Source organism: Lolium rigidum, chromosome 5 (genome assembly GCF_022539505.1).
Source record: "Lolium rigidum isolate FL_2022 chromosome 5, APGP_CSIRO_Lrig_0.1, whole genome shotgun sequence".
In the NCBI taxonomy this organism is placed as follows: Eukaryota; Viridiplantae; Streptophyta; class Magnoliopsida; order Poales; family Poaceae; genus Lolium; species Lolium rigidum.
In genome coordinates this window covers 222867544-222893520 of record NC_061512.1, presented here as the reverse complement: position 1 = coordinate 222893520, position 25977 = coordinate 222867544, and the positions used below count along the sequence as shown (strand labels likewise).

Genomic DNA, 25977 nt, shown 5'->3' with positions numbered 1-25977 from the left:
CTATTTTTGGTGGATTAACAAATGAAAAATTACAGATTGGGAGCCTTCCCCGTTGCATTCGAGTAAAAAAAAGTTAAATACATACTATTTTTGTTTTATGCATATAAAACTGTATCTAACCAAAATCTATGTTGAAGCAGTTTGGTCCATTTTCTTCGTAATTATTTGTTCCTACGATCTTAATATGTGGGATGTGGCGCATGATGTTTGGACCATGGTTCATGTGTTTTTTCATGGTTTGTTTGTGGGTTTGGCTAATAAGAATAAACAGAAAGATAAAATATGCAATTGTTGAATGCCTCACAAAACTTGTATATCCTTATCCATGTGTGCGTTCATTCTTCTCTTTGTTTTTCAATCTTCTCCCGTTGTCCATACAATTTGTAATTGACCGATATAAGGCCGGTGGAAATCCAAGGTAAAGGAATTCTAGGAGGAAAGAAGGAGACCAAGTTGGTATATGTTCCGATTCCACACCCTTGTGCAACATGGTGAAAAACTAGATGGAAATGTTCTTTTGAAACTCACACAACAATGGGACTAGTTTAGACTTTAGATAGAGAGAAAACGTAGCCGCCCGCTAGCCTCGTCCCAACCATAAGGGTTGCTCCGCACTAGAATTTCCTAGAAAAGACAATTTGTTCGGTATTGTTCTCTTTGTGTGTCTTTCATTTATTTTCGTCAAGTTTCTATATTTTTCTTTTGGTTATGTACGATATGCTTACATAGGGCCATTGCGGTGGATTCTGATGATCCTTATTGTCTACTTTATTTTTCTAATTCTAATTTATGTTTAATTAGTTATGCTTACTTATTTGTAAGTTTTCAAGAGCATGTTATAAAATAAAATGCAACATCACATAGTTCAAGAACCGCAAAACCAAACCTTAGAAGATGCAAATGTCTTGAGTAATAATCTCTTTATCTACCTTGCTTATGTTACTCATACTTCTCATCGCATTTATACGTTCCCACCATTATTGAACAGTAGGTGACGATGGATCACCTCGATCAATGCCTACAGATTGTAGACTTTGGTTTCGGGGAAGAGCAACGATGGAGATTTCGGGAGAGAGATTGGGCACACGATATACCCAGCTTCGGGTCCCCTCAGTAGAGGATCCCTACGTGCTGCTAGCAATCCAGTATATGATCACACGTATGTTTACAGGGGGCCATCATAGACGGAACTATGTTGTCTATGTTGTCTCTATTGCTCTCCCCCATATGGGTGTTCTGGCTGGCTTATATATGTAACCAGTCTAGGGTTTTACAAGAGTCCTAGTCGACTACTTCTTCGGGTTGCTTTCTTGGACCTTCTCCATATTGGATGGAGCCGGATATGGTAATAATGGATACCCGAAAGGTATTCCCATGATAGTAGATAAACTTGTTAGTTTTGTTAGTTTTATGAGCGAATCTTGTTCCTTCTGTTTCTTTTGTTTCCCCTACGACAAATTATTCTTATTTATTCTTCAACCTAAATTCTGCCAAATCATGTATTGTGCTAAGTGCTAACTCTTTTTTTTGAACAAAGAACGGCCTCGAGAGGCCTAGAAGCTGCTTATACAAACGGTGGGTACCGAATTTTAAAAGGAGGCTCTTTGGCGTCTATTGCACAACAAAACCTAGAATTTGAAGAAAAGGCCTCCAATTTTACATAAAGGACCCTGACACCAAAAAATAACAAAGCAATTAGGTGCCTGGGAACCAACCCCACCGCCGCTCGTCGGTGACCTCAAGGCGTAGCCACCGCCGAGGTCAGAGAAGAAGAAGCTCGAATAGATATCGTTGCCGATGAAGAATCGAAGCCGCCAGCTACCACAGCACCACCGGGGATGAACCACTTGGAAGCGATGCAGCGTCGAGCTCCAACAACTGGATTCAGACAGGGCCTCCACCATGGAGGTAGAATTCGGGCCGCCGTCTCGGCCAAAGGTCACAACGTCAATCTCGGACGCCATGTGTTTCGCACGAGGAAAGCTGAACAACACAGCTTCATAGCACCACTTCGGCAAGATCCGATGAAGACAGCCGCAGAAAGCAACATCACCACCGCAACCCCTCCCCTCGCCACCACGTCAGGCCAGAGTTGACTGCAGCACTTTGCTTCTCCGCTGTAGTCGACATCGGCAAACAAAATAGGAACTCCAATCCAGCTCCAGATGCTGCGCCGCCGCTCCCCCTCGCCACCCAGGCCGGCTAGGAGCTGAAATGAAGCACTTCTCGCAACGCCGCCATGGTAATCCCCCTCACCTCCACGGCTGGACAGGAGTACCACAACCTTGCTGCTATCTTGCACGTGGAGAAGACCTGCATCCACCGATTTATTGAGGGAGACGACGTCGCTCCTATCCCAGCTACTCTCCAACCAGAGGAGCATCAACAGAGAAAGGAGAGACCCTACACCATGGATTCGGTAGGAGAAATCGATGTTACCGCTCCAAACTACAGGGCAGTCGCCCAAACACGGCAAAACGCCAAAACAGAGAAAAACCTACAAGATCTACTACCTAGCTACTCCGGCGCCGCTCCAGAACCAGCTAATCTGGCGGAGAGGCCGTCGGATGGCCCGGTCAAAGGTCGGCGACTCTCATGGCTCTGGAGGAAAGCGAGCGGAGAGAAAGAGAAAGGGCTTAGATGTATTGTGCTAACTCACACGGCCACATAGGCAACGAGTAAGTCATCAACTTAGTAAAATTCACGACTTTTGATGGCCCTTGATCGATTCATTTCAGACCCCTTAGGATCGTAATCTATAAGGATGTCCCACAAATGGTTTTCTTCCTATTGTAAATGGTAGAAGTACATAAGCTTTTCACAAGGTTTTCTTTTGTTAATGAATACCATGGTTTATTTATAGTTAGCAAAATAAAGTCTAAAAGAAACGAGCAAATCTTCGAGCTCTTTAAACTATTTATTCTTCCATTACACAATCTCATAATTTTCTGAAGGCAGCCGGAGAACAATAACATAGATAAAAAATCACATACATATTAATACCAACAAATGAAAATTTAATTTGGGTTGTAGTGCCAACACTATGTGCATGCGCACATCCATTAAAGTAATCAACAACATCAAAAAAAGAAGTACAAACACCGATATCTCAGGTAAAGCAACCGAACAACCTGGCCCACATTGCTCGGGAGTTGAAAGTACTAATCACCACTGCCGAGAACGTAGCACCCCGAACAAATATTGAGAGGACAATCCTCCTCGGGACAACCATGAAAAAAAATCCAAAATCAATATGGTGGATGGCCCATACATATAGAATTTTAATATTCCAACATCACCATTGAAGTAGGAAAGGAGATCAATGAACAGTCAAAGCTCATTTATTGTAGACAAGGCCATCTCCATTGGTGCAGAGGCAAAAAAAAAAAAGATATCTACCATAACCCTAACCTAATCTATTGAAACCACTACTTTTTTTAAAATCAATAGATCGGGTCCCCCACCTTTCTGTTGCCAGCGAGGCCGAACGGAGGGGGGACCAACGTATGGAGGATGCCGAGGTGGAGGAGGTAGTTGAGATAGAGAGGTCGATCAATGTATTTTTTTTTAGTTCACACGTAAGGGAAGGAAAAAACTTTTGTTGTCAACCGTTTATAGCTACAACCGGGTCTATCTGTCACGTGACTATTTCGCTTTGCTTGCATCTCTATCCCTCTTGCACCTCACTCCCTAACCATGCTGGCGGTGAGGGCACAACTTCTTCCCTGCCCCCCCTTGCACCAGGTCGACGGCGAGGGTGTCACCCACGCCTGATGCCTGAATGCGAGTTTTCCGTGATAGCTATGGACGATATATCCCACCGCGGCGCCGGTCAAAGTAGACATCAACGAGCTCCTAAGGTCTGCTCGTTGTCCGTGATACCGCTAGCGCATGCCACTGCTAGTGATTGGCTGAGCACCCACGCCATGGATGCCGTGGAGGAAGTTCCAATCCGGAGTTGTATGCATGCTACGTGTTCAGGGAAGGTACGTGACCGAGCGGATGAGCTAAGGGTCATCGGATCTGGTGGTGATGAGGTTCGACGAGCCTAATTTGTCTTTGGCTATCTCGGGGATAACGAGCTCGTGATGGTCAAGGTTAGTGATGTGTTGATGTTACATACGGTGTTGCAGTTTGCTACATGCATGTTCGAAAAGTCGAAATATTGCATATGATACAAAGACATTGCTCTAATGTGGCATACATGTTTCTGTAATGTTGGATGAGTTAGACAAAAATATTGTTGGAGATGCGATATGATTCCTGTATTTAGTTCCAAACAAATGAGGATTGGTTACACACAAAAAAATCACATAGGCATGTTCGAAAAGTCGAAATATTGCAAAAGTATTTTTTTGCTACATGTAGATTCTCAAAAAAAAAAATTGCAAAAAGATGTTGCACTTTTGAAAATGTATGCCACGTTCATTTTTTTTTTTTTTTGCCAGTGGCATGATTTTATCAACGGAATCCTAGGAAAAACCATGTATGGAAAAATTTCAAGCCGTCTACACCGGCTGGTTGCTAGCACTTGCCACCAGAAAACGAGATTTATATGTGAAAACATAGGTGGTAAACTCATAGCGCCATGCCACTTTGACTTTTACAAGACTGAAGGGATATTTTTTAAGGGATGTTTAATTACATAATAGGACAAAATATAAATCATTCCAATATGTTTGAGATGACAGATACTTTTTATCTAGCATATATATGATGGAATCCTTAGGTAACGCCCATAGCGGGTTGAAAACCCTTCAATTCAAACATCCCACAAACAAAAAATCTGTACGCATTCCAATCCTCCATAAGGTCATTTGAATCAAAGGGCTAGGATACTAGAGTTATTTGAAAAAAGGGTCATGATTGTCTCTTTTTTACTCTGTCCTATATTTAAAATAAATTCGAACTTGTTTACTTTAAAATGTTTTTATAAGAATGGAAAATGAAAATAAGAAAGAAAACCAAATCTCAAACCTGGGCTAAAACTGTAGGCCTCAATGTGCCTGATATTTAGCTGGGCCTTATCAGCTATCACATTGGCTCATTTCTAACGAGCAACCCCAAAAAAAAAACACTGCCCCCGTCGTCTTGTCTGAGTCGCCGGCGGGCGTGGAGGCGGCGATGCTGCGGACAGTGCTGCGCCGGGGAGGAGCGGCCATGAGGCAGGCCGCGTTGGCCGAGGGATCTACGGGGAATCTTCTCCGGCTGAGCGTGGCGGAACGGGAGCGCTCTCGGCGGCGTCGGCGCGACCCGGCGCGCGACGAGTTTTTCGTGCCGACGCCGGAGTCGCTTGCCTGGCTCGACTCCGTTACCTTGCCCATGATCCTCACCGCCGCCGCCGTGGCCCTCTTCACCAAGCTCCTCATGATGGTATCCCCCACCCCCATGACGGTGTTGCCTAGGGTTATTTTACAGATGCAACTGCTGTGCATTTGACTGAACATAAAGTTTATTTCGTTTAAGATTGAACACATAGCTAATAATTTTATCAGAGTACTGTGTATACGTGAAACCTTAAGCTGAATCATGGCGCGTTAGCAGATATTTTGGATTGCAAGATATGAGCCTGTAGAAATGTAACCTCTAGGAACGAGCAGTGTATTAGAGGTGTCCATTCATGCTAGTGCTGTCAACGGTGCATCAAATACATTCATCGAAGAGATATTCCAGGATTTCAGTCGGTGAAATGCTCTTCTATTTTAGGTAGAATAGTGAACAGAGCATGTCTAGTTTTTGGTTATGCAGGTGCAGTTATTTTTCTTTGATATTACAATCTGACTATCCCCCCGCTAGTGGATTATTTCAAAAATATACTGTAAGGTTTAATGTTAGTTATTTCACTAACTAATCGTAAGACTGGAAATGGTTTGGGCTGAGACTAGGTTTTCCATTTGGTTTTCTATTTAGTTTGTCTCGGATTGGTCAGAATGGATTGAGCTGGTGGAGTGGTTCGGTCTGGGTTGGATTAGTTTGGTTTGGCCTGCAGCTCTGCGGTCATAGATTGTTTCAAACCATGGACTGGATCCACAGTCTGAGATCTATCCCATTGCTGAAAAAATGGCACCCGAGAGCTGAAAGGTCTTGAGGGTCACGAATCATTACGGGTCAACTACTTGGTTTAGGGCCTGTACCACCACCTTTGGCCAGAGATTCATCCGCTGCCACTGGCCAGAGCTTCCTCCGCCCCCTATGCCGACTGTCTCTCCTCGCCCGTTACCCCGCAAGCAAAAGACATCGCTGCTCGCCAAGTCCCAATTGTAGCCACTGCTGCCGGTTTTGAGCCTCCTCCGCTGCCGGTTTGAGTCAACTCTGCGACCACCCGATTTGACTCGCAAGCAATGCTACTTAAACCGTGTTATGGTAACTCATGTGGTAAATTGTGTTGTGCTTGAGAGAACGTATCGTCAGTTTGTAGAGCTTCAAAGAGAACTGTTTCCTTGAATGTCCGAACTAGTACTTGGGATTGTTCTAGAAAAATTGTGACTGTTATAGTTAGGTTGGTTTAGTTTGCCTTACAGGGTAAATTTGGTGGATTGGTTAGGGACTTAGGGTTGGTCATCCATTCTCTTTCGATTGATCTGGGCTGGATTCAATTTGGTTTCGAGGCCATTAGCAGCCTTATGATCACCTTTCATGATATCATAAGATATGTGCATCCTTGTCTTGTAATCATCAAACTTGCTGTTTGAGGCCAGATTATGTACCTACTGCATATTTTGTATGCCAATCAAATAACTTAGTCAACAATATTTGCTTGTATATTTCAAGCAAAATCTTGTTTGTGTTCAGAATTGGTAGTTCTGAATCTTAGTTGCATGTTTTCTGGGTAGGAACATGAAGCTACAGATCAAGAAAGGAGAGAGCGCAAGATAAAGAATAGTCACCCTGAGCAGGGAACAGTGCGGATGCTTTCACGTGAAGAATGGGATGAAATCCAAGAAGTCAGGCCAAGGACTCCCTTTGAATCAAAGTTAGCCCGTCCGCAAGCCCGCTTAAGAACAGGGGAACCAATGCGTCTGGTTAGTGTTTGACAGAACTTCATTATCAGCTCATCAATGCGTTTTCATACACTAATTATGTGATAATTTATGGTGTTTTATATCTTTGCAGAGTTAGTTTACTTGATCCACTGTCTTACTTCCATGCTGAAAAGAGATTTATTGATGATTCACCGTAGATTGCACTTTTCTATGTTACAACAATTTACTGCTATAGTTGTTTATAACTAGCATGGTCACTTGTGCATTTCCGTGGCCAGGCTTGTTACATGTTTTACTCATGTGCGGTATACCTCTTGTCCTTGTCAGTTATTTGGTTATATACTTCATGATTCGAGTTATAGCCTGATAGGCATTACTTTAAAGTAGTATAATAGAACCTGTAGATTAAAAGATATCTCAAGGAAACATGGTTTCCATTTTCAGTATATCTTTTCATTAAATGTAATTCTCAAGGCATTGGTCACTTAGACATGCTGTTAGTTTAATGCAAGGCTATACATATTGGATCACTTTTCCATATATATTATTTATGTATGTGTGATCAATTTTACTTGTTCTCCTTTACCAACACCTCTTTTAATTCTTCATTGTTGATATGTTAGTCGCAATGCACCTCTTTTCTAATATGCTTACCTGCATCGTCAGCCAATTCAGTAGCTGCTATCTCGATATATTTTTAAGGTCTGGAACTAACTTTTCCTTTAGAGCTTGTGCCGAGACTTGTCGTGTCATCTCTGCCTTATATTGATGATTCTTTTACTGTTCTATATTCAACAATATACTATATTTATGCGGTTATATTTGTTGCATGTCGTGCACATATTTGGCATACCTCGTGTCCTTGTCCGTTATTTGGTTATATACTTCATGATTCGATTGATAGGCATTCCTCTAAAGTAGTATAATAGAATCTGTAGCTTAAAAGATATCTCAAGGAAACATCCTTTCTGTTTTCAGTATATCTTTTCATCGAATGTATGTAGTTCTCAAGGCATTAGCCACTCAAACATGCCATTAGTTTAAAGCAAATCTATACACATTGTATCACTTATATATATATGTATGTATATGTGATCAATTTGACTCGTTCTCCTTTACCCGCACCTCGGTTCATGCTTCATTGTGGATAGGTTAGGCCGGAAGGCACTTCTTTCCTCATATGTGAATCTTACCTGCATCCTCAGCTAATTCAGTAGCTGCTAGCTCCATACCTTTTTGAGGCCTGATGCTAACTTTTGATTTAGAGCTTATTGCAAGACTTATCCCGTCATCTCTGCCTTATATTGATGATTCTTTTACTGTTCTATACTCCCTCCGTTCCTATATATAAGCCATATAATTTTTTGAGAAAAAATCCACAATATAAGGTTTATTGCGTTGGCCTACTTGTACGGGCAATATTTTTGGAGATTTGATTAGGTTTACTTATCTTATGCAAAGTCCTCTATTAGCTCACGGCAATTACTTACGGTTAACCCTAGCCAAACATGGTGTAATTTTTCCTAAATATGCGTTTCTTAATTTCCGTGCCAGAAATTATATGGCTTATATTTAGGACCGGAGGGAGTATTCAACAATATGTTTGGCATAGGGAAACACGCTTGCTGTTTTCAGCATATCTTTTCACTGAATGTAGTAATTCTCAAGGCATTAGTCACTCAAACATACCTTCAGTTAAAGCAAGGCGCATGCATATTTTATCACTTTTCCATATATGTATGCATGTGTGATCAATTTGTCTTGTTCTCCTTACCCACACCTCTTTTCATGCTTCAGTGTTGATAGGTTAGGCTGCAGGAATCCTCATACTTTTTAAGGCTTGATCTATCTTCGCTTTCGCTAAGAGTTATCCTCACATCTTTCCCTTGTAGGAGGATGCCAAGGACTGGGCTATTGATGTGCTCACGGATGCCTTTACTCGAGCGGAAGAGAGCGCTAAGCGGAAGTGATTCGGAAGAAACGTTCACATCCAGTTTGAAGTTTTGTTTGGACGAATCACCTGGGGGTTCTCTTGAACCCACATTTCATGTTCTGTTTTGAAGTCTGAGTTCCTGAGTCCCTGTAAATGCCAACTCCTGCAAATCTGCGACGAATTACGTTAGCTAGAATAGCATTACCTCGCTGGTAATAAGTACTGAAGCCTGCACCGTTCAACTTGATGACTCCAGTTCAGTGAATTCCAATTAAACTGGGCTCTATAGTTTCAACTAAATCCCAGGCATGCCTTCGTTTGGGAGGTCTTGGCATCTTAAAATGCAGTAACCACTAGATACTTAATTGGAAGTCCTTGGTCATTGTAACTGTCACATGCCTAACTGAGGGTGGATCTGAAATGCTTTTTTTTTTTTGCCTTTTGTGTTCCACTGCTGGGAGTTCTTTGCTGCAAGAGAATATTTTGGTTGAAACCAAATTCAGCATGAACAAGGATACTACTACTATGGTGACTGGTGAGTCCACCCAGCTCCAGTGATTGCCATTGATACGTGAGCGTGAATCTTGCTCGCCAACCCGGCCTGCTTCACGTGACGACGACCGACTGACCCGGCTGCTTGCTCCAAATTGGTGTCCTTCCCCGGTTGCGTCGCCAACTCGGAGAAGCCAGTCGATCAATCAAGTCTTGCTCCCACCCTTGTCCTCGTCCTATTGTCGAGCAGACAAGTCTCGTGTTCTCGAGATATCTCTGGCTGTCTATCTGTGTTTTTCTGCATCTCCGTCACCCCTGTCTGGCCTCTTATTCGCTGGACGTGGACTGGAAACAAATATATGGAGCAGGATACGACTGGCGATTGAAAGGATGAGGCAGGAGATCTTGACGTACGAGCCCTTTTTCTTTTCTCTAAGCGCCACCAGATTGCACAAGGGCCACGATAGCGAGCAGCTCAAGAATATGGAGCGCAGCAAGTGATGCTGATGACTGCGAACATCGTGGCATCTTCTCTCCAAACTGTTGGTCCACGATCAAAGACCGGCTCTTTGGATGATGATGGCTTTGTAGTATTTTGGTGATCAAGTATTCGTGTTGGATTTGTCCCATGTATATCCTAGGATCTTTTCTTTTGTGTGTTTTTGTAACATGATACTTTCCTCGTACATGCCGATACTCGTAGTGGGAGTTCGATGCTGAACACTTGTTTGCATTTCTAAAACTTTGTGACTAATAATGTTTTCTTTTGCTATGCAAGTAATGAAAAGGAGAGTAGCCCGATTTTTAAAGAAGTGCCACGAGAATCTATTGGTACCCACGAACAGACAGACACTGTAGGCTGCTAAGCGATCTCCCTCGGTATTAATTACTCCAACCATGGACCGAGCCAAGGAGAAGACAAGGTCTCTTTCCTGTTTATGTTCCACCGTACGAGTATTAAAAAGCAGTGGTATCATCCTAGTACGAACAGCAGTCCGGCCGGGGTCGTGGCAAACAAGCATCTAGTAATCGCTATCTCCCGATCTCGATCGTCAAGGCGACAAGCAATTCGATACTCCTGCTTACCAATTCAAAACTTTCTGGTGCTTAATCAAGTCGATCTCCTGCAGGGCAGCCCCACGGCTGCTATCAAGTCGATCTCCCGTTGCTTAATCACGTGCCTAGCCAGCCGCGCTGCAAAAGTCGGAACCCTGACAGTGGACAGCGCATTGTCTAACATAACATGGCCCCAGGTGTTCACTCAACGTCGACCGATACAAGTTTCTCGCGGCTTTGGATCGATGCAGAGGGAGTCGTGTTGACCCCGGCGAGGCGGCGATGACTCAATTATCGGCCCACCCGTGACGGTGGCGTGTGCGTCAGGCAGGGAAATGATATGGTGTTTGCCCGCCGGTGAGTCTGCCCCTCCACTTCTCCTCCGATCACCGCTTTGGCGTCACAAGAGAGAGGGGAGCTACAGTTCTCGTTTGTGCGTGTGTTTTAGTCCTAATGTTCTAAGTTTTTGAGTTTCCTTAGTCGGCGTCATGATGGGGCCGATGTGAAAGGTGCCAGGAATAATGGTCTTTCAGCCTATGCTCCTACGCGTCAAAGGTGTTACTGTAATCGGAGAAAGGCTTGTAGAGTCTAAACTGCTGGAGTGCTTTTATCTAGTGTCGCGTCTTGTTACAATCACCACAAGCAATAGAGACAGAAGATAAATCAAACCAACATAGCACATGGATTTTAACTTGGAAAATCCCTCCAACAGTGAGACGAAAAAATTATAAGCACCACCCAACAAAACTTTACTATCGTGGAGAGAGTTTACACAACGTCGGGAAACTTCACCGATTCAACTTATCCCAGGTGGCGGCTTAGGTTTTACGATCCACACTCGGCCCACGCCTCTCGGCGACGGGTTTATTTCCTCTTGTCAGAAGTTAGCGTTTATATGAAGTTGGATCACAATAACATGTTTTGGCGTGGCGGCGGAGATGGGCTACACTTGCAGTACAGTGGTGTTAACTCTTGCTGGTTTGCGGAAGACGGTGGGGATTCCAACGCCTGATGAAGGGCGGGGTGTCGGCGTGTCGCTGGCCGTGGATCCAACATAAGAGGCGCAGGATGCTCCTTCGATCGATGTTCTTTATCAGGCTAGACCTAGTCTTACGGTGTTATTTTTTTCTTCGATAAAGGGCGCTTTATTACTCGAAGTATCAGGCATTACACCCAGCCTCTGCATAGCTAAGATGCACACGTCGTTTATGAATCCAGTATCCAAGAGAAATGATTACATAAAGGATAAAGGAAAAAAACCAACTAGTCAACGACTTCATTGGCTTCTATCCTACGACTATGCTGCCACCCATGTTGGGTAATAAAGTCCTTGGCCGTATTCTCCAAACGTGTAGAGACCTCCACAAATAGGTCTCGGTCCATGGAGCGTTGGAGCGGTGACCATGAACGAAGCATAGTTGTACATCTGTAGATAACCTGCATGATAGAGGAATTTCTGTCATTAAAAACCTTATCGTTTCTACACAGCCAAAGCGACCATACAACTGCAATTGCTCCCACTCGGACAATCGTTTTATACCTTGAATCCACCCAATTTAACCAATTACCAAATATATTGGTTATACTACGGGATTGGTACATGGTAGAACCTATCTGAATGATTTACCATATAGATCTAGCAATCCGACAGTTAAAGAAAATGTGTTTTATTGTCTCATCTTCGTGACAGAACATACATTTCTTGCTATCCTGCCAGTTGCATTTTACAAGGTTATCTTTAGTAAGAATCACACCTCGACAAAGATACCATGCGAAGATCTTCATTTTTAATGGTATCTTCATCTTCCGATGGACTTATTATTTAAAATCGGTTGGGTAGGAATGCGAAGTGCTTTATACACTGAGGCTACTGAGAAAACACCATTCTTCGTAAGACTCCAACGGAATTCATCAGACCCCGTAGATAATTGTATTGAATCTAACCGTTGAAGCAGTTCGTTCCAAGAGTCAAGACGGGGACCAATAAGATCACGTCTAAACGTTACCGAGGGTGGAGAAGATTCCATCACCTTCTGCAAGGTGTCCCCTTTATAACGAACAATATTGTACAAGGTCGGATACTGTTCGTGGAGAGTGGTTGTTCCCAACCATTGATCTTCCCAAAAACGTATCTCCGCCCCATTTCTAATGGAGAAGGAGCCAAACGGAAAAAAGTACTTCTTTAGTGCCATGATACCAACCTAGAAGTGTGAATCCCCCGGTTTTCAAATAACCTGGGATATCGCCTTTGAGGCTACATACTTTTTCCGCAGCAGTTGTTTCCATAAACCGTTCTCCGTTAATAACATGGCCAACCATTTTCCTAGCAAGGCCCTGTTTTAAACTTCTAGATCATGAACACAAAGTCCACCTTGATCTTTTGAACGGCATACAACACTTCATTTTGTCAACCGATATTTTTTCTTTTCACTATCCCCTTGCCAGAAAAATCTTGATCGAAAGTAATCTAATCGATGCAAGACTCCTTTGGGCAGCTGGAAGAAAGAGATCATATACAGTACCATATTTGTAAGTACTGAATTTATGAAGACTAATCTCCCCCCCAAGGAATAGAACCTTTCCTTTCCAACTAGTAAGGCGTTTCTGAAGTCGTTTTTTCATGATTTTCCATTCAGCCAGAGTTAGTTTCCGATGATGAATCGGAATACCAAGATAGCTAATTGGAAAATAATCAAGCCCACAACCGAATAACTCGGCATAAAGATTGGCATCATCTATGGCTTCGCCAAAACAAAATAACTCACTTTTATGGAAGTCGATCTTAAAACCTGACAATTGCTCGAATGCTGAAAGAATTAACTTCAGATTACGAGCCTTTGCCAAATCATGATCCATAAATAGAATTATATCGTCCGCATACTAAAGAATTGATAGGCCCCCATCAACCAAATGTGGAACCGCACCTTCAATTTAGCCATCGAACTTAGCGTAATTGCAAGCATATCCGCCATAATGTTAGAGAGCATCGGGGACAATGGATCGCCTTGCCTGAGACATTTTTTTGTCTGGAAGTATTTTCCAATGTCATCATTGACTTTTATGGCAACACTACCACCAAAATGGCATTATTAATTAGAGCGCACCACTCATCAGAAAATCCTTTCATCTGAAGTATTTGTTGAAGAAAGGACCATTTAACTTTATTATAGGCTTTTTCAAAGTCGATTTTGAGTATGATCCCGTTCAAGTTTTTGCGGTGCATCTCATGAACTGTTTCATGCAAAGTGAGAATTCCATCTAGGATGTATCTGCCTTGCATGAAAGCCGTCTGAGAAGATCGCACCACATGATCTTCCACTGAATTCAGTCAAATAGTAGCTACTTCTGTGAAAATTTTAAAACAAATATTTAAAATGGCATATGGGTCTGAATTGTTGGATCCGTTGCGCAATAGTAACTTTCGGTAAAAGAATGATTTCACCAAAATTGATACGGAATAGATCCAATTGTCCCGCATGAAGCTCCGTAAACAATTCCAATAAATCAGTCTTCACAATATCCCAGAAAGACTAATAGAATTCGGCTGGAAAACCATCCGATCCTGGTGCCTTATTATGCTCCATCAAAAGACCGTCTTCCTAATCTCCTCCTCGGAATAAGAAGCGATTAGAATAACATTTTCTTCTAGAGTCACCTGAGGAATATCATCCGTCCTGGATTCATCCAGGGATAGATCCGATTCCTCACGTTCGCCGAACAGGATTTAAGCTGCTCCTGACCTTCGATCTTACGGAGCTAGTGGCGACCCGTTAACGCTTCATAGCCAACACCAAAGTTGGACCAGCTGCTGGTACTCTTCTTCTGCAACGATCGCAAAGGACAGGGGTACTTGATAGCTGCGGCACCAGTGGTTTGCAACAGTTTTCCGCTTATATCATCCTTATTTTCTTTTACTTGCCTGGGTATCAACTTTGTATGCTATTTTTATGAAAACAAGTAATGTATGCCTACATGCATAGATATTATAAGGAACAAAAGAAAAAGGGACGGCCCATATAGTATGCTGGCTTCGTCCACCGCCAGACGACAGCACGCGCACCGTACGTGGACGGAGCCAAGCTAGCGCTTGACGATCAGGTCTTGTGCTACGTGATACGTATCATTTTATTTGTTTGTTTGTTTGTCTCGATTTGGACACGGATGGATGAGCTGGTAGTAGAGGACTTGTGTAGTGGCTGTAGCGCGACTACATACGTGCCGCACATATTCTATCGCCAAACGCCCACACATCCGGCTCGGGGCTTGCAACACGGCTCGACCGATCAATCCAAACGACAAGGTAGCTAGGTCTAGTAGCTGACGGGCATTTAGGGTGTTAATTAAGTGGGATTCCACTTAAGTCTCACTTGTAATGCATTTTATTTTTTATAATAGTTTAAATTTTGACACTAGAATTTAAACTAGAAAAATTAAAATACACTATAAATGAAATCCCACCTTGACACCCTAGCGGGCAACGGGGAGCTGGAGGGTCTGAGCCGGTGACCTTAATTAGCCTTATCATCTCCTCCCTTTGTTTCTAAAAGGATGTATCACCTTTCATGAACATAGGGAGTATTTTTTTTCGTAATTCGCACCACAGGAAAAGGTGCGTTAGTTTACGGCACATGAAAATTGTATAATTAGAATTTTAAAAAATATATTTTTCTGTGCATGCATGCAATTGATGCAGCAGCCACGTGTGGGTACAAAGTATGAAACTTAAATATATGAATATTTGTGTCTTTTATAAAAAAAACTTTGTAACTTACTCCGAGAGTTTTTCGAGAACTAGTGCCTACATAGACTGCATGCATCACATCGTTTTTCGAGAATGTATGTTTTAAGGGTGTGTCTATATCTAAGTTGACTGATATTTTTTTAAGTCTCAGTCACCTCAGAAAAGTGCGACTGCAGTTTAAAGAAAAGTGCAACTCGGTTCAGATGTACATTTCTGGCAGAAAAGTGCAATTGCACTTTTTTAACAGAAAAGTGCAACTCAAGAACTTTTTTGCGGGTGACTTAGACTAAAGAAAATCTCAGTTGACTGAGACATAGCAAAACCGATGTTTTAAACGGTAAGCTAGTGAGCGCCACTAGAACTGCATTTTCCGCCTTGCCAGTTGCCACTATATATGTGAGCACCGGGGTTGAGCACTGCCCTGTCAGTGTCTCCAGGGAAATTTGAGACTCGCAAGGGAGAAACAGAGGCCCGGCAGCGAGATGGAGACGGATAGGCGGCTGTTCGCGACGGAGAGTATCGGGGGCAGGGCGGTGTACCGGCTCCACGCCGTCACGGTGGCCGCCGGTATACTCCTGGTGCTCTACTACCGGGCCACCCACGTGCCGGCCGCCGGCGAGGGCAGGGCGGCGTGGCTGGGCATGCTCGCGGCCGAGCTCTGGTACTCGGCGTACTGGGTCATCACGCAGTCCGTGCGTTGGAGCCCCGTCAGCCGCCGCCCCTTCAGGGACAGGCTCGCCGCCAGGGACTGGGATTCAGTAACATTACACTAGCAGGGCACGGCGTGCCATCACCCCTTCCATCCACCTTCCAATCTGCATCTAACAGCTCACAGCAGGCAAAGGCAAAATGAGAAGGACACGCACAGACTTTTCACCAACGCGGGCACGACCAGAGGCTTTCGCGGGCGGTCGCGACAGCTTCCGCGCGGCGCCGTTGAGCGGAGACGAGCTCGCGCGCCGCAGCCGCCGAGCGCCGCCGCCGAGCGTCGCCCCCACCCCGCGCCGCCGCACGCCCAAGCCCCGAACCGTCCCGCGCCGCCGACGAGCGCCGCCCGCCCCGCGCCGCCGCACCAGGCAAGCCTCGACCCGTCCCGTGCCGCCGCACCACCGGAGCCGCCGACCGCCGACCCACCCCGCGCCGCGTCGCGGCCGCCGAGCGCCGCCGCCGCCGCCGTGCGCCGTCACCGCGCGCCATCGCCCTCGCCTGGCCCTGCGTCCTTCGCCGACCACACCGAGCAGTACCTGACTTGGATGAAGATTTGGTAAAAACCTATCTGTTTCTGAAATTGTTGTTGATGGATGTGTGTGTTTGCTGGGCAATTTTTTAAATCTCGGTATTATAAACGATTACTTAGTATGTTTATCTGAAATTTCGCAGATTTGAGTGAGGAGGTGTACAGTTGGGTGTTCTCTGTTTTCTCCAATTTGACTGAAATTGTTGTGGCGGTGATGAGGTGCAATGGCAGGAATTGAGAAGTGGGTACCTAGAGCTGGTCCGAACTTCAAAAATCTAGATGATGCTTGGCAATTTTGGCTAGCATATGGCGGTCGAACAGGCTTTGATGTTAGGAAGAGAGGCAGCAATATCAGCAAAATTGACCGTAAAGCAACTTCATGCAGATTTGTTTGTTCCAATGAGGGTGTTCGAAGGAAAGGGCAAACTGATCATGTGGCGAAGCTTTTTAGAGCTGAAACGAGGACTAATTGTGAGGCTCGGTTGGTTCTTTCATTGAATCGGTTGACTGGAAATTATGAAGTCATCCAAGTTGTGCTACAACATAATCACTTGCTTCATCTACCACAGACCCGGCATTTGATGGCGTCACAAAGGAAAATTTCTGAAATTCAAGCTTTTGACATTGAAACAGCCGATGATACTGGAATTAGGCCAAAACAAGCACATGAGTTGGCTTGTCGTCGAGTTGGTGGGACACATAATCTTAGCTACACTTGTCGTGACCAAAAGAATCATCTACGAAGCAAGCGGCAAAGAGAGTTGGCTTTTGGACAAGCCGGCAGTATGTTGAAGTATTTTCAAGACAAAATAGTTGAGAACCCATCATTCCACTATGAATTGCAATATGATTGTGAAGAGCATATAAGCAACATATTCTGGCTTGATGCTAAAATGATCATTGACTATGCACACTTTGGTGATGTTGTGACATTTGATACTAGGTGAATATGAAAGATCAATGGGTGCATGCGCCAAAGCATTGGATGGAAATAACATATATGTTGTTTCTATTGGGAGGTTGGATGGAACTTTTGAGGAGGAGCGCATAGTGACCGGTGATCCTTTGACCCAAACAGTTTCATGTACTTGTGGAATCTTCAACCGGGTAGGAATAATGTGTGCACATGGTCTGAAAGTTCTTGACTTGATGAATATAAAGATATTGCCAGCCCACTATGTGTTGAAGAGATGGACTAGAGATGCACAGAAAGGAATTATATTGGACAGACAAGGAAGAAACGTGGTAGCTGATCCACAACTAGAAGCTTCGCTTCGAGTGAAGAATCTGTCATATAAATTTCTCACCTTAGCCAAAAAAATAGCCAACTCTGAGGAGTGTTGTTTGATGTTAGAAGATGCGATTGAATCCATTGGTCCAAAGTTGGAGGATAAACTGAATGCATCTGCTAGTGCTACGAATGAACCAAGCAAGGAAACAAGCAAGGAACAAGAAAATATTGATCCAAATGTGCAACAAACAGCCAACTTTCTAAATGCCGCACAATTGAAGAAAAAAGAGGTACAATCCAAAAATATTAAGAGGACCAGAACTTTTATGGAGAAATTGCGCAAGGGAAAGCGCAAGCCAACTAAATCTGCCCCATCAACGACAAAAGGAGCAAAGGTATATTGCAATATAGAAATTCCTATATGATCTTGTCATGCATCTACTAATATTCTGATGTTTCATTGGCAGCAACCAAAGAAGGATGTTGTTGTACAACCTCAAGTCGAAGTGCAAAATGATGGCAACAAGAAAGAAGCACATGTACTGCATGAAGAATATAATGTCATTGGCAGTTTTACTCAGCTCTTGAGTGCTCCTACTTGTGATGATGATAGTCTCTATGATGAAAATATATTCTAGTTTCTAGAAATCGGTTATATAGGATTTTGGTGTTAACTTTTGTATTTTGGAGGCTAACTATAGTCTTTATAGGCCAAAGTGTACAAGTGAAAATGGCCTAATTGCTACAGATTGCTAAGTATGCTCACTGTTAAGTGTAGAATTCCAGTGTTCAGTCGCAAATATTGATAAATTGTCCTTTGTATAATATCAGTCCAGATGCACTATTTTTTTCTTGGCTTCATTTTGTTCCATATATGTTCATTAAACTGCAGTCTGGGCATACTTAAAATAGTGCAAGGTACAGTTTATAAGTTCACTTTTGATTCAGACTGGGCAAGTACTGAATTTTGATTCAGACTGGACAAGCATTGTACAAGTCTGTGCGTGTCCTTCTCATTTTGCCTGTGCCTGCTGTGAGCTGTTAGATGCAGATTGGAAGGTGGATGGAAGGGGTGATGGCACGCCGTGCCCTGCTAGCTTAATGTTACTGAATCCCAGTCCCGCCGCCAGGTACGTTTGTCCATCTTCATGCTTAGGTTAACCGACGTGCGATTGCGACGTACGGCTGCTGTATGAGATAGTACCATGCAGCTACCTTGCTAGCCAGCTAGGGAGCCAGAGTTACTTGACCTTCCATGCGTCTCAGAACCCTTCTCACCCATCCTTCGCCTGGAGAGATCACCTGCACCCTCCCTTTGCCTGTCGTCCATGTCTTTAACCGGCAACATAGTTAGCAACACGGCAGCGGTCAGCTGCCAATACGGCACCCTCCCTTTGCCTCTCGTCCTATTTTTTTCAACATCTGTCATAGCAAAGCCCTTTATTTTGAAAATTTTAAAAATCACATTTCGAAAATTCTAAAAATCATGAAAAACTCCTGGATGTAGCCACCAAAGTAAACTACAAGCGCCGAAAATCTCAGCGCGGGATTTCTTTGTATTGCAGGATACACAAAAATAATGAAAATATGGATTTCAGCAGTGCATGTTTTCAAAACTCTAAAGTTTGTTAGATTTTATTATTTTTGTGTAGTCTATAGAATACAAAGATTTTTACATGCTTGTAATATAGATCATTGGCTACACCCTTGAAACTTCAAGATGAGCTTTTCAAAAGTTCAACATAAAGCGTTACATGTAGCGGACGATTTGCCCGAGCTCTATAGTGATTTTCTATCCAGGAATATGCAGGCTGTTGTGCCACCATGGTCCATGGCACTGCGAGTTCACCAGTTGCGCACGGCCCGTATAGCCGGACACATCCAAATCCAACATAATTATATATACCGACACGACATCCACCTGAATATGACATGTCCTCCATTTTCTAGTATATGTGGGATCACGATTCAAGAATATAGTTGGTTTAATTGGTGGGGACCTAATTTGGATGGATTTAGATTAGAAGCATTTTACAAATCATGCACGAGGGTACAGTTGGTGAGATAGCTAGGTACGTAGGGGACTTGCTTTCCACGTAGATAGACAAAAAAAAAGATTATAACTCCTGGCTAGTAGCACAAGAAGAGAAACACACTGGCGCATATGGTACAAGCAAACTGAAAATTTCCACACGGCAAATTTCCTTTTGATTATTTCTATGTGTATTTGTTTTTCGATAAAGAGCATATATTAATATCGCGGAGATACCAATTACACCCAGCTCTGCAACAACATCATACCCTAATGGCATAAAGCATGCACACAGCAAAAAAGAAAAAATAATTAAAAAAAAGGTCCCGCTATAGAGATCCATAACTTGAAACAGCAACACTAACACCACCAAGACAACACCAGAAGATCAGCTTCGCCATAAGCGACGCCTCCAAGAAGGAAACAGTGCACAAACGTTGTCGTTGTCCGATCATATATCTTAGGTTTCACCCTGAAGAAAATCATGTCTCTCAAAACAATGCCTTCAACAAGAACATTGCCAGGTACAACCAATTAAGGCCAGACCTTGGGCTTTCACCCTGAAAGATAAGACTCTGAACTTCTCCTCGCCCCCACATACCAGCTGATGTTTCAAGTCATGAAGCACCAAGTCAATTCCACCTCACCACCAAGATCCGACCATCATAGCTATTCCACCGATCTTGGCTTGATGACCTTCTCCGCTAGCACCATGGAAAGAAAACGAACTCCATGATATTAACAGCCAGTAGAGCTTCGAAGCGCTCCCTCTGAAACCAAACGGTCAGATAAAAAAACATGGGTGCGCTCGACCGAAACCACCCAATCGAGCAATCTTCAGGCATTTATCGCTCAATGAATTTCGCCGGCAGGGTCTTCCAGAACCCGACAATTCACCCAGACTGGTGGGAACAAGCATCCAACAGATCTTCAAACTTGGTGCGAGAAGAATCCTAGAACCACCACCTTTATTCTTCGATGCGGACGAAACGGCCCCCACGTCGCCATCTGCCACCCGACGATGATGAAGGAGGTTCAGAAATCGATCATCGCCTCGCTAAGTCGTCACCGCCAAGCCCATGGCGGCCGCAGAGAAGAAGACTCGGCAACAGTTGCATACCCCGGCCAGGAATCCGGCGGCGCTACCCATGGTCACCCGAACGACACGACCAAGGCCGTCCTCGCAGCAGGCCATAGAAGGCAAAGCAGCGACCAGGTCTGTAGCCCCAGATCGGACCCAGACTGGACCCGTGCCACCGCCAGTTCGCCGTGCCACCGTCGTCCAACCGCCGGCATCCAGCACCAAGGCCAGCCCCGTGCGCCCCTACGCCAAGACGATGCAGGGCAGGACCCGCCCCGGCGCCGACAGCCGCCACGCCCCTGACAGTCTCCACCGCCACGGCCACCCGAGGCATCTTCGCCGGGTCAAGCCTTGGGCTTGGCGGCGCGCCCGCCCGCCCTTGCCGCCTGCAGCGCCCTGCGCGCTGGGAAACGCGAGGGGAAGATCTTGGAGCCGGGGAAGAACCCGCCCCGCCGCCACCATCCTTGAGGCGCGCCCGGCTTCGCCGGCGCCCCCTCCGGCGGCGGCGATGCGGGGGAGGGGGAGGGGGGTCCTTGGGGGTGCTAGGTTAGGGTGTGCTAGGTTAGGGTGTGCTAGGTTAGGGGGCGCTATGTGTATTTGTTGGTGACGAAGATGTTCTTAAACACAAAATCAATCATGTAAAAACGATGGAGTGGATAGTGACGCCTAGAGTAAGTTAAAAATATGAGTGGGGTCATCATACATCACAAGAAAAAATTGACATCATGTCGTCACCCATGGACATTTCTAAGAGCACCGGAAGAAAGCTTTGGTGTCAGCTGACACCGATGGTTCTACCCTGGCTCCGCCATGACCTATTTAACCTGCATAATTATCTTCCTGTTAGAGTGCAATGTCAATGTTAGCAAGTCAGGAGTATGACTATATGGCGCATACTACCCAGCAGGTCAACATCAACGAAGAGCGCGACGAAGAATTTATATTTCAGTATGTCGATTGATTTTGTAGAAGCTCAGGGACTTACACAGATGCACATGATCCCATCGTCAAAATAGTGAAACACGCATTGTCGACCTGTAATAGGATTATAAATGAACCAGTCTATCAGATCCAACTTGGAGAAGGGCAGTTTCTGATGGATGTTTTCTTGTGAACCAGTCTAAATCTAAGGATCGCTCTTTTAAAGAGTAAGCCCATTTTACAACCTCAACCCTTGCTGACTGGAACGAACCCTCAACCCACAAACCAGGCACTTTACATCTAACTGTCAAAACTGAATAAAACAACAGGGAACAAGTTTTTACAGTTGCAGAGTTTGAATTGTAGAATGCCAACTTCTATTCTTTTTTAAGAGATTGTCTTATGTTTATACATATGCACTAACATAACATTCAAACATATATTGAACATTAACACAGTTATTATGTCATTTGGAAGGTACGGAGAAAAGCTACCTTGCGTGGATATCTTCGTATGCACTGCTGATCCACACTCAGAGCCACCAAGTCTTGTCATCTCCACCACCCTATCGCTCATGGCTTACGATTACCCAGCTGAAAAATTAAGTGTGTACCTTTCTGACGACGGAGGCTCAATACTCACTTTCTATGCTATGTGGGAGGCCTCGTCATTTGCAAAGCATTGGATACCATTTTGCAAGAGATATAACATTGAGCCTAGGTCACCAGCTGCTTACTTCTCACATTCGGATGGGCTTCAGCCTTCAGGATTTGTGCACTCCAAAAGAATGGTCATTTATCAAGGTAAACATGTATTCCAAACATCTTTTTGTTAACATATGTAATCAAATGGCTACTGAACAGGCATGGATTGGGAACACATGGCTAAATTATATATTAATAATCCAATATTTAGGGTGCACAACCTATCCAAAGTGCTCAAGATGTGGCATTGCAACTGATGACGTGGTTCCATTTTTTCGGCAGGACATGTATGACGAAATGACTGTGCGAATTGATACAGCTGTTATGTCAGGCAAAATTCCTGAAGAAATCAAAGAAAATCATAAGGGATTTGATGAATGGAATTTAGAAATTAGCTCAAAAGATCACCAGCCAATTGTTCAGGCAACTTTCCTAACATTCAAACTGGAGTAAATGCTTGCATGATACTTGGGTGTATGAAGTTCTAAACTTCTTTCTCTTTCTAGATACTGATAGATGGCAAGGATCAAAATGCAGTTGATAATGAAGGAAATGTGCTACCAACACTTGTGTACATGGCGCGCGAGAAGAGGCCTCAACACCACCATAATTTCAAAGCTGGGGCAATGAATGCTCTGGTGCACTCACTAACCTTGCCCCATCATATATACTAATTAGACAAGTTATTATCAACTTCATAGTTTTCATTAGCAAATATTCATATTTTATCATACTGATTCTTAGCGACATACTATTTACACTATTCTTTTCATAATTTTACTATGTGCTTTCTTTTCCTTCATGTAAATCATAGCATCCCAAGAGTAACCAAAACATTACACTGTGCTTTATTTCCCTTCATGTAAATCATAGCATTCCCTAATAATCCATTTCACGTCATTACTTAATCAGCCCAAATTAGAATTCCTCAATTATTTAAGAGTTGAGAAAATGTATGAATTTCTATTTGTACAGCCTTCTGAAAGAAATGCCAAAAACTTTTGTTTAAAATATATCTGTTCTATTCCCGACTGTTAGATACTGGTACTGTTTATCAGGTATGTCTCTATAACAGTCTGGAAATTCCCAATAACATCTTGCAAACTAAATTAAAAATATATCTCACTAAAGGTTGTAATGCTTTCATCAGAATGGACTTCTCTAATGTGTGTTGAATGTTCTATTAAAATGCAGATAAGGGTATCATCAGTGATAAGCAACAGCCCTATCATCATGAATGTGGACTGCGACATGTATTCCAACAACAAAGATACGATCAGAGATTCACTGTGCTTCTTCCTTGACGAAGAAATGGGTCACAAGATCGGATTTGTACAGTACCCTCAGAATTACAACAACATGACCAAGAACAATATATACGGGAACTCCCTCGAAGTCCTTAATAAGGTCAGTACTGCTCTCATGTTCTCTATAATATAAGCAATCATTATGCATGTTCTGGAACTAACATAGCTACTCAATCTAAAGGTGGAGCTGCGCGGTTTGGATAGTGTGGGTGGTCCTCTATATATTGGCACTGGGTGTTTTCACAGAAGGGAGATCCTTTGCGGCAGGAGATTCACAATAGACTACAAGGAAGACTGGAATGGGGGAATCAAGGACAAAATACAAGAAAACATATATGAAATTGAAGAGAAAGCAAAGTCGTTAGCAACCTGCACATATGAAAATGACACACAGTGGGGAGATGAGATTGGGGTAAAATATGGTTGCCCAGTGGAGGATGTAATCACCGGATTGGCAATACATTGTAGAGGATGGGAGTCAGTGTGCAACAGTCCTACAAGACCAGCGTTTTTGGGCCTAGGTCCAACAACACTTGCTCAGACACTCCTGCAACACAAGAGATGGAGCGAGGGTAATTTCTCGATTTTTCTTTCAAAGTACTGTACCTTCTTGTTTGGGCATGGAAAAATAGGATTACGACATCAAATGGGATACTGTATATACGGACTATGGGCGCCCAATTCACTTGCAACACTATATTATGTTACCATCCCTTCACTAGCCCTCCTCAAAGGCACCCCACTTTTCCCAGAGGTAATGATACATAATACTATATGGCGAACCCTCGCCTCCGCTAGGTATATTCTGTATTAAAACTAATGCAAATATTCACGTGTCGTTCAGATTACTAGTCCATGGATCGCACCCTTCATATATGTCTTCTGTGTGAAGAACATGTACAGCCTATACGAGGCATTATCATGTGGAGACACTTTGAAAGGATGGTGGAATGGACAAAGAATGTGGTTCGTCAAAAGAATAACCTCGTACCTATTTGGAGTCATTGACACCCTCCGGAAGGTGCTAGGACTCTCACAAATGACGTTTGTAATTTCATCTAAAGTAAGCGATGAAGATGCATCCAAGAGGTATGAGCAAGAAATTATGGAATTCGGGTCGCCGACTCCAGAATATGTGATCATTGCAACTATCGCGTTACTCAACCTTGTTTGCCTTGTGGGAGGGCTTCGTCACATCATCACAGGTGGGTGGAATGTACTCTTTAGTGTACTTCCCATCCAAATGTTTCTCTGTGAGATGCTAGTGATCACCAATATCCCATTCTATGAAGCAATGTTCTTCAGGAAGGACAATGGCCGAATACCATCCTCGGTAACATTAGCTTCTATTGGCTTTGTGGTGTTGGCCTTTCTGGTAGAGATTCTGGTACCAATAGTTTAGGACTCTTCAAGAGGTGTTGATGTCTAATATAAGTAGTATGTACAATTCATGGTTTTTTCTCCCCTTTGAGAGAAACTTACACGTGGATTGAGTGTATGAAACTTAGCCCGGTGTGGAGTGGAGTTCGAACTACGCTTGTTGTCTGCAGCAAGTTGTAGTCATCTTGTATTCAAAATTCTGCCTTCTACAAAGATATGGTACGCCTTCGGCGTACTCTCAAAAAAGAATCTACATTTCTTTCAAAGAAAGGTTGCATAGTTTACATTAAGATGACCATGTGGCAACTCACAAAAAAGGCGCACAATTCATCAGACAACACCTAAAAATAAGAAACGCTCAATTCTCCATGCGGAACAATTCAAGGTACATATTTATGTTTTGGCGGTGAACGTAACATCATCCATCCCCCCGGGGATGGAGTCCACAGCATTTATTGCGACATCGTTTAATGACATTTTATAGTGCCGTATTTCTTTTTATCTAAACTTATTTGTGAGGGTTTTCTCGTTATTTTTACATCAAGCTTCTCAAGGTATCAAGATCAAAGACTAGCAAGATCATACAAGCACTCTCCGGGACTCAAAATTACCCGAAAAACTTCAAGATGATGAATTCAACAAATGGAACAGTTGTACATGGAGGGGTGTCAGATGAATGGTTAGCGTCATACCTGGGCTTGAAAAGAAGTTCGTGTTACTAATTTTTTGATTTATACGCCTGCTTTTTAAAGCTGAAACGCCTTGAAAACTATGTATTTTACCATCGAGGCTTTCCCCCAATTTTGTTCCCCTATAGCTTTGTTCGATTTGCCACCCCCCCCCCCCCGCCCCCTCCCTTATTTGTTTCCCGGTCTCATC

The 25977-nt window shown here is 43.6% G+C and overlaps 1 protein-coding gene and 1 pseudogene across 1 annotated transcript; both read left to right on the top strand.

The window, feature by feature from the left end:
* The first annotated feature begins 5107 nt into the window (after positions 1-5107).
* Positions 5108-9161, top strand: LOC124655465. Its single transcript, XM_047194354.1, has 3 exons — positions 5108-5373; positions 6834-7022; positions 8876-9161. The coding sequence occupies exons 1-3, from the start codon at positions 5125-5127 to the stop codon at positions 8951-8953; spliced, it is 516 nt and encodes a 171-aa protein (XP_047050310.1). The 5' UTR covers positions 5108-5124; the 3' UTR covers positions 8954-9161.
* A 6441-nt stretch (positions 9162-15602) lies between these two features.
* Positions 15603-25267, top strand: LOC124658332 (annotated as a pseudogene).
* Positions 25268-25977: the final 710 nt, after the last annotated feature.